The following is a 10,587-nucleotide window of genomic DNA, read 5'->3' as shown; positions in this document are numbered from 1 at the left end:
ATATATATATATATATATACATATATATATCATATATCTTTACACGACATAGAAATGAGTGAGAATCCAATCATATTTGACAGCCAAACAAGATCTCTAGGGGGCACGGAGCAAAATTGGTGCAAAGCAGTGGCTGGTGGAACAGGGATTACAGCATTGGCACTCCAAGTTTCCAAGGAACCAAACATTCCACTTTTCAAAAAATCCCTTCAGAAAATCCAAAATGACCATCCCAGCCTCAACTCTGTGCTACACAAAAACGCCTCCAACGGTTCACCTTCCTTCATCATCAACCCTCCTATCCCTTCCATCCGCCTCAACATCATGACCATGTCCAAAACATCTGAACTCCTCCGAACCCTCATGAGCCGCGGCTCCAACAACTCTCTATCGCCGTTACATCTGATTCTTGAGCATGAACTCAACATCAACGAGTGGTCTGATATTACTGGCCGTTCGTTGTGCATGGGAGGCTTGCCCTTATGGTTTGCTAATGCATACACGTTGCCTGACCGCAAATGGGTGCTGGTGTTGAGGTTACACGCGGGGATATGTGACCGGACCACTGCGGTTTCGTTTCTTAAGGAGTTGAAGGAAGCGATGGGGGAGAAGGAGGGAGGGTATAAAGAGAAGGGAAATATGGGAATAGAGGAACTTATTCCTAGTGGGAAAACTAAGAAGACACTTTGGTCCCATGGGAAGGACATGATGGCATACTCGCTTAACTCCCTTAGGCTCACAAATTTGAAGTTTAAGGATGTCAAATCTCCTAGACATTCTGAGGTGGTGAGATTGAAGATGAACACTCAAGAAACTCATATGCTATTGACTGTAAGTCGTTAAACCTCAATCCTATTACTTGCTATGCTATGCATTACCTCTATTAATTAATTTCAGTAGGTCTAAAATATATGTTAAATGATCAATTATTGTAGTTGTATAGTTTGTAATCATCATTAAATGATAAGTATGCAATTCAGAGTCAAAATTTGCTGAGGTTAATGGGGAACCAGATTTTGAGCATCACATATAATATTTTTTTATGAAGATATCATAGCTATGTCATGTTATTACAATTACATTATACTTTTAGGTCAAGGGCGTAACTTACGTGTATAGTATAAGTTTCATTCTTGAATTTACTACAACAAAATCGGGTTTATAAGATTTTTAAAGTGTTTAAGTGTCTTAACATAGTGTGTTATAGAATTCAAGTTTATAGCACCAAAGAATAAAACATCTTATTTAAAAGTGTTATAATAAGTTTATAAGACGTTTTTGGACTTCGAAACAGATTTTTCAAGACATCTTTTAAATAAAGTGTCGTACTAGGTATTTTATAGGGTATTTTGAGAATTGTCCTATACTCATCTTTTAATAGGACACTTGTGTTTATATGGCATGTTACAAATAACGTTCTATAAAATAACTAATATAGCACTTTATTTAAAAAATGTCGTAAAATTTTTGTTACGACGTCCAAATGCATCCTATAAATTTATTGTAAGACTTTTAAATAGAAAATTTATTTTTTGTTCCTATAAACTTAATAAGATATCCTATTAGGACATTTGAGCACTTACAATATCCTATAAACTCAAACTCAATTATGTTGTAGTATATTATTGAAAAGTTTGGAAAAAAAACTATTTGAAAATCCATATATAAACTGAATTAACAGATTATTCATATAGGTTCACATATGTATATTCAAACTGATTGTAACAATGATTCCCATATCAACTTTCTTTTAACTTTCCGTTCTTATTTTTCACGATATTTAGTGTTCTTATTTGCATTGACCCCTACATATGTATATTCCACCTTGCGGTAGGCTAATGCATTCCTATATATGATTTAACTTACATCAACATCAAAACTCACTTTTAATATATGATTTAACTTGATTTTGATATTAAAAGAATGCAAATAACAATTCCCATATACCTGACACATATATGTAGATGATAAATGAGCGACTACTCGTTTCATTAGAATTGTAACCACCATCTCCAGAATACAGTAGTCACTGAGATCTTTAATTTAATCCACATGATTTATGTAGGGTTCTATAGACAGAAAATATAATGAGTAATAAATAGATACTGTAGTATATAGTAAAATCATTTTTCAGTACTGACACGGGCTACAAATTTAAATGGCTGAATTTCAAACAATGCCGACCATCCTTTATAAGGCTTTTTGATAGTTGTGTGTCGATATGTACTATTAATTAATGAATGCACCTTCATACTAATTTTATTCCTTTTTATAGTTTTTCAAGTAATTTATAAAATAAAAGAACTCTGAAAATAGAATATTTTATTAATTATTAGAAAAATATTTATCTATTAATATATATATATATATAATCATCATCGTTAAGATGTTGATTGATGTTTAAGTTTGTATTCAAATTCAAGATTGAGATTGTTATACCTATATATCTTTGCCTCTAATTAGTTTGTCTAATTTTGATAAATAGGGTTGCAAGTTGAGAGGAATCAAATTATGCGGCGTTTTAGCAGCTGCAATACTACTTGCGGCTTATTCATCCAAGCGCCACTCGAGTAACAACCACGGGAAAAAGTATGGGGTGATCTTCCTAAACGATTGCCGCTCCTATCTCCAACCATCTCTATCCATTCATGAATTTGGTATGCGAATTGTCATTTAGTTAAATTATATACGAATCCCCAAAATCAGTGAATACATATATTGCATACGAGAGAAAGCAAGCAAACATATATATAAAACCTTTATGGACATCAAGATCGGATTTAAAATTAATTTTATCATATACTTGAACTATAATAATTTTCTTTTGGAGGTCTAAAAACATAATGTCAAATAAATTATTATTCAACTTGTAATAAGACTAGCTAAATTTGTTTTCTCACTTATTTTGAATTTTAAAAAGAAAACCTAAATAAATTTTACGAATTTTTACATACATATACATATACATATACATATAATTGCTTGTTTTAGACCTTAAAGAATAACACGTGATGACGGATGAAATTTTTAATAAATAACTCTACCTGTATTACCAAACATCGTGCGGATAGGAATCAACATATCATAAATAAAACTATTCATTAAATGAGAAACAAAAATTCTTTACAAGTTGCATAACTATACTTTCATTTATTTACAAGTATGTTTTTATTTTTAAAGACTCTAAAAGTATGATTGTCTTTTTATACCAAAGTTGATATAAATAATAATAGTTTGAAATTAATTTTTGCATACATATCCTCTACATACATACATACATACATATATATATACATATATACAAGTGATATTTCTATTCTATATTTTTTAGGATTTTACCACTCTGCCATCTTGACAAGTCATGAAGTGAAAGGAGATGAAATCCTATGGAACTTGGCAACCATGATCTACATGGCTTTTGTGAACTCTAAAAACAACAATAAACATTTCTCAGATATGGCTGATTTGAACTTCCTCATGTCCAAAGCCATAGACAACCCTAGTTTGACACCATCGTCTTCATTGAGAACTTCATTGGTATCTATCTTTGAGGATCCTGTCATTGAGACATCAAGCGATGCTGAACGGGAACTTGGACTAGACGACTACATTGGGTGTGCCTCTGCTCACGGAGTAGGTCCATCCATTGCCATTTTTGATACTGTACGAGATGGACAATTGGATTGCGCTTGTGTTTACCCTGCACCATTACATTCAAGAGAACAGATGCAGGAATTGATTGCGAATATGAAGTTCAATCTTCTTGAGAGTTTCAAAATGGAGGAAAAGCTTGAAACTTAGAGTTGCATTGCTACAAATATGATATGCTACCTATTTTAATTATTACTCAAATTTATGTCAAACAAACGTATTAGACAATCTTTGTTGACGTATTGATCTTTTATGTACCAATGTTATGCATGATTCTATATTAATTAAAACTTGTCTTCATCCTTCACGGTTTCAAGTTATCTTTATTGATAGTTGTCTTTATAAATTCTAGAGTAAACTACGAATTTGGTCCATGTGATTTGTCGGTTATACACTTTTCGTACCTACAGTTTCAAAATTACAATATCGAGAAGAAGAGGGAAACAAGGGTGTTTAGAAAGAGAAGGGGGCGTTGGGACAATAGTGTCACCGGTAGAGAGATCGGGGTGTTTTGTTGAACCTTCACTTACAAAAATTTCTTCTCCTTTCTTTGTGGTATGTGTTTTTTATTGGGTTGATTTTTTGGTCAATTAATTTACACATTGTATAGGTATAAAGTAAACAAAATTGAAAAATAACACGAAAGATTATTTAAATTAACACGCTTGTTATCTAGAATTATTTGTTTCTTTGTGGCTTTTTGCAAAATCCATTTTTGGTAAGAATGTGGTTTTAAATATTTTACGGGTATTTACATAATTTGTTCATGGAAGATGAAAATCATCAAAGGCTCAAATTGGTAAATTAAAATGAAACGGTCGACAATACAACTGATTAGTGAATAACCAAAAAGTTTGACGTATGTAAATTCTATGGAGAATGAAAATATGAGTGTTTTGCTCTTCATTCGTTCACAACCAACATATCTATATATATATATATATATATATATATACATGCCCAAGCAAGGGGTTGTTCGTTAGTTTTACATTAAAGGGTTGTTTACCAAATATTCTATTAGATTTAGTATGGTTAATTAAGTTTGTTTGTCTTGATAAAAATATGTTATTATTAACTTTTTTTCCTGAATCAACAGTCTAGTCTAGATGATGAAAATTACCAATTCACCCTTCAATATAAATTAAACGTTGTTTGATAAATTGTTGTTTATCTTTTAAGCAAAAAGATATTTTTGAATCACAAGAATTATACTTGAACATTAAATATAAAATCACAAATTCATTGATAGAATCCAAACATTAAAACATACGAATGCATATCTTTATGAATATGAAAGTCATCTACTCGTGCATTCGTTTTTTCGACTAAAATCATATAGTTTCCCCTAAATTTCCATCTTAAATGCTTCACTTGCATCATAGTTTAACCAAACAAATGGATCATGTGTGCCATCAAATCACATTCAAGCAAGATATCATGAATTTGTCTGTATATGAGTTAAATTGTTTGTATGAATTAGACTAAATTGTTGATTGATTATAGTGCTGAATAAACAATCTAAATGACTATTTTACCCCTCAATATATATATATATATATATAATATAATAGTGATTAAAATAATTGTTTGATAAATATTTTTAAAGGTTGGTTTTAAATGAAAAAAATATGGATCTTTCAATTTATTATTAGTTTTAAACTATATTTTTTTGTCATCGAAGTTGTATAATTAGAGAAAGAAACCTCAATCCGTTCGTAAGCATTTGATCTCTTGTTTTTCTGGGTTTTCAAAGCTATCAGACAATAACTATTGCAGTTTGATTCACGGATGGGATATATATTTTTTCCATGTAATGAACTAAAAAATTTCCAGAAAATCTGAAGCATCCGTGTTCAAAGCTCACAGAGGGAAAGGAGAGGAACAAATAGGCTTCATTTTCTAAACAAGAGTCGATTTGAAATAAGTGTTGGTGATGAGTCGAGAGATGGAGATAGATAACAATATCAAATGAGCAACACTAATGAAGATGGACAACAACATCAAACGAGCAACACTAATGAAGATGGACAACAACATCAAATGAGCAATACTAACGGAGATGGAGAAGGAGAAACAGAGACATAAGTGCCTAGAATGATGGAGATGAAGATGGAGATGGACATCAAACGAGCAACATTAAATCAATCAAGTTGACAGTCAGAGAGAATAAAAAACACGACCGACCAACTATCTAATACTACATAGCTTCATCGAACATCGCTTTTTAGCTTTCTTTATGGAGATGGAGAAATAGAGACGGAGGTGTCTGGATCGATGGACAAAAGGAGGGACGGGGATGGGGATGGAGATGGAAATGGACATCAAACAACCAACACTAATGAAGATGGAAATGGAGAAGGAGAGAAATAGAGACAGATGTGTCTGTATTGATGGATAAAGAGAGGGAAAGCGATTACGAAAATGAAAATTGAAAGAGAGGGAAGGGAAGAAGGGGAATCAATGGGTGAAAAATGGTTTGAGTAATATATGACTATTTTTTCCCCTTATTGAGTAAGTTATTGTGTTACTGAATAAGCCACAACCGAACATATATACAGTTGCGAAGCCATTTGAGAACCAAAATGGGCCTGGGCACCCCCTATTTTTTTTTTTAAATATAGAAATCATCCTTTAATTTCAAACTCAAACGATCTTTTTTATGTGTTGTTTATCGGATCCCTTTATAAAATTTTACCTACTTAGCTATATATTTAGAATGAAAATACAAATGGGCTAATTACATAAATTTTTGGATATGAATTTTTACTCTTCTTTGATTTTTTGTCAACGCTTTTGTTTAATATTAATTTTAGTTAAATTTAACAGCCCTGGATATCCTGACTTATGTAATATCATTGTTTTTGGTATTTATATTTTAATTGGTGTTCCCCCTTATGTAAATTTCTGGCTCTGCCCCTGCACCTATGTATGGCTCATTGAATAAGTCATACAGACAATTAAGCCCGATAAGCCATTACCGAAAAGCCCTTGAGTCTTATATGAACATAAAGTTAAAATTGGTAGAAAATAAGAATGATACAATCTTATTTGACTACAAGAGGAGTCTAGGATACAAACAGATAGAGATGATTGTCACGAATAGATGGGGATGTTCGCAAGAAAAGGATAATTGTCTACTAAAATAAAACATGAAAATAAATTTTCATGTTCAACGACAACCGAACCATCATCATTAAATTCGATTGAAAATTCTAAAATACATGTACACTAAGTTGACGTATGTATTTTTTTATAAAACATCAATGCACCTATAGTACAACGTGTTGACCATGTTTCAATTCCCTTGGAATTAACTTAGAAACAATATATCAAAGGAGTAGCAACCAGGGGTGCTTATAAACCCAATGACCAACCCGACCAGCCCAACCTAATGTGAAATAACCCAATGTCTAATGAAGTTATAAAATTTCCTAATTGTATGTATTGGGTAGAAATTGCGTTACAGTCATTTGAAGTCAACTCAACCCAATGAACCTGATTACTTCATTGATTTAATATGATTGTTAAGTACTTATTAATATGTACATTAGACACTTAAGTTTTGTCATTTCTTCGGTTTCAGCTCTTAATTGCCACTTAAATCTGATTTAGCCAGACGTATTGTAATTCAAACCGTTTGTTTTTTTTTTTTCTTTTCTATACCCTTTTATCTTTAAAGTACTCTGAAAAATAAGTGGTAGCCACTCTTTTCTGGGCTCTCGATCTTTGTTCCGATTCCTTTAAAAGACCTGATGCTCTCGATCTCTACTGGCCACCATTAACAATCGAATCCAAACAAACACAACCCATGACCTAAAATCGAAGATTTGATCACCCATTTTCAAATTTTCAATCAGAATCAAAAACTAGGGAATACTCACCAATTTATATATCAAAACAAACCAAACCAAACCCAAATGGCAAAATGCAAGATCATCGATAGCAAATTTCCAAATTTCAACAAGAAATCATACAAAAATCATCACCTTATGTAGCTATTTGGGGGTGTATTCCTTAATTGAAAAGAAGAAGATACACACATAGAGAAATACAGAGAATTATGGGTGAAAAAAGTGGGGTTTGAATGTTGAGAGAAAGTAGGGTAACGTGGGTTAGCTGGAAGTGGTATTTATGATCAAGATTAATTTAGGGCACACACAATGGAGACAAATGGCAAATTGGAGAAGAAATAGCAGTGGTTCCAACCACGTGGCGTTGATAATGGTGACTTCAATCAATTTGCAGGTCGAGAGGTTTTGTATAGAAAGGGTTAGTAGACAATTTTAGTTTTAGGTAATGGTTGGTGTTATACCTAAAAACAGTATTATTGATTCATACTTTAAACTTCATATATAAAAATAAATAATAATTCAGATTTCAGAAAATTCAACATCATCTCTTATAAATTAGATTTCAGATTTTAACACCTTTCAAAAAAATAAATGTTATCTTACACTATCATGTATCCTCTTCATACATATATATTTTCAATATCTTCTCCATCTCTGTGTAACACCTTCGTATATATGTCTAATAAATTTGTACATATCTATGTAAATTAAGAAAAGTAATTGAGAGAAATATGGATAATCTATATTTAATGATTGATGATAAAAAAAAAATGAATTAAGTAGAGAAAACAAATATTCAAGGTGAAGATAATATTTTGATTTATCAAAGTATCAATTCGACCAACCATACAGTTTGAATAGGGTTGAGTAGTATTTTGGGTCGGGTTAGGTTAAGATTTTTCAAACTGTAAATATCATATTGGAATAGCTACATTGGATTGGTGTCTCAGGGGTTTGTAGCTCCTTTTCCTTTATTTGCTGGTAGGAATTAGAGTCTCGATAGCTCCTTGATATCGACGGTAAGAGGAGGAACATGCAGATTTTTTTCATCAACTATGCTTTTAGTGCCTAGCTCGAAGCTTCAGTGAAGTACACACGGTTTGTAGTTCGATTTGAACTTGGATTGAAGACTTTAAACCATTGACATAACGAGTAATTCTTTGACCTTTCTCTTCTCCAATTTCGTCAGATTGTCTAGAGTTGTGGTAATGGGCGCAGTCATCTAGCGAAATCTATTTTGGTAAAAGACTGTGGATCTGCCATGGTTAGTGAAAAAGATAGGTGAATCCTACTCTGATACATGCATCAGTAGGAAGTGTGGAAAGGATCGGCAAGCGTCTAAACCCTCGATGGTTGAGAATTATGAACAGTAAAACTCAAGAAATTCATGACAAATCTCTGAAAGAGAAAAGAACTTTTTAATGATCAATAATCTGAATAATAATGAAAATTAACATTACATCTTATTTATAATCTATAGTAGCCTCTAAGAGATGGCTATTAACTTAAATTCAAACTAATTCTAATCTAAAATGAAACTAATAAATTAATTAAAGATAAAAGGAAAAATGAATAGGATAGTTGTTGTGTAAGAGGATGTGGGTCTGTCAGAAGACATAGGAGACTAGCCCCACGGGTTTAGTCGCGAGAATACTCGCAAGAAGACAAACGGTGAGTCACATGGGAAAAGCGGTGGGACCTTTTGTTTGCTCCTTTTTGCAAAATTGACGGGGTCCTCAATCGTTCTTGCTAGCCTCTCTACATCACTGTGTGACCCAACAATTAATATAGAGAAGACCTGAAACAGTTGATGATATAAATTTGTTGGAACGTAAGGAGGGAGCATCAAATTCTGGTTTGCATTTGTCTAGTTTTCAATCTATATTTCGGTCGTAAATTTATCCGGCTGTCTATATATGTTTTTTGTATTTTGTGGTTTTCTGATCTCCCTTTAGTGTGCGTCTATTTTCACAAGTTTTTCTAAGTGTTCTTGGCTAGGACAGTACTTTGTTGTGTTTATGGTCACTGTCTCGCTATATATATATATATATATATATATATATATATTCTTGGGGCTTAGCTCGTCTTTTAGCTTCGTTTCTTCGTCTTTTTTTCCTCTCTGAAATCACAAAGTACATAAATTACAACATGGAAATATATAAATATCGTCTGGTTTATATATATCAATCATGTAGACGATCATGAAAAGGTAGCAAATTATGTTATACAACATGCAACCCTAGCTAGGTTTCAAGGTTTTCCTCCATTTTAATACCATCAACAAGAGTAATTTTCATATTAGCAATCAGTTCTTGCATCTGCTCCCTTGAATGAAGTGGTGAAGGGTAAACACAAACACAATCCAATTGTCCATCTACTATGGTATCGAAAATGGCAATGGACGGACCTACTCCATGAATCGAGGCACACCCGACATAGTCATCTAGAAAAATACCACGTCCCATCTCACTAGACGACTCGATCACAGGATCCTCGAACACAGATACCAATGAAGTTCTCAAAGAAGACTTGGGTGTCAAACTAGGGTTGTCTGCAGCCTTGGACATAAGGAAGTTCAAGTCAGCCATATCTGTGAAATGTTTGTTGTTGTTCTTAGAACTTACAAAAGACGTGTAGCTTCTTGTTGCCATGTCCCATAGGTTTTCTCCTCGTCTCACTTCTTGGATCGTGCTAATGGCAGAATGATAAAATCCTGAAAAACAAATGGGTAGAACAGTATATCATCACTTTATCCAATATATGATATGCATACCTATAAATTAATGAAGTCCTGGTCATTTTGTTAATATCAAATTGAATAAATGATAATTCGTATTTTCTGTTTTTGGTCACTGATTCATATTTGAGAAACAAGTGCATAAACATTTTATATTAGGAACCCGATAAAACCCATACACTAAATTGCGCTGCCCACAAGTATAGGGGGGAAAGATTGAACCCAGGGAAGATGGGTCATCCCTTTGCACCTCAACCAACCAGCACCACCCTTTTCATTAATATTTTATATTTGTTGGTATATCTTACCGAAAGAGCTTACCAAAATTATGACGAGATAGAGGTGGTT

At 32.8% G+C, this 10,587-nt stretch overlaps 1 protein-coding gene across 1 annotated transcript; it reads left to right on the top strand.

Moving 5' to 3' along the window:
* The first annotated feature begins 54 nt into the window (after positions 1–54).
* Positions 55–3,949, top strand: LOC112528534. The gene is made up of 3 exons (XM_025139561.1): positions 55–831; positions 2,486–2,657; positions 3,332–3,949. Exons 1-3 carry the CDS (start codon positions 55–57, stop codon positions 3,799–3,801), a joined length of 1,419 nt encoding a protein of 472 aa, XP_024995329.1. The 3' UTR covers positions 3,802–3,949.
* The last annotated feature ends 6,638 nt before the right edge of the window (positions 3,950–10,587 follow it).

This window comes from Cynara cardunculus (genome assembly GCF_001531365.2).
Source record: "Cynara cardunculus var. scolymus isolate 2C chromosome LG 15, CcrdV1, whole genome shotgun sequence".
Classification (NCBI taxonomy): Eukaryota; Viridiplantae; Streptophyta; class Magnoliopsida; order Asterales; family Asteraceae; genus Cynara; species Cynara cardunculus.
The sequence above is the reverse complement of the archived record's forward strand: the minus strand, read 5'-3'. Positions and strand labels throughout refer to the sequence as shown.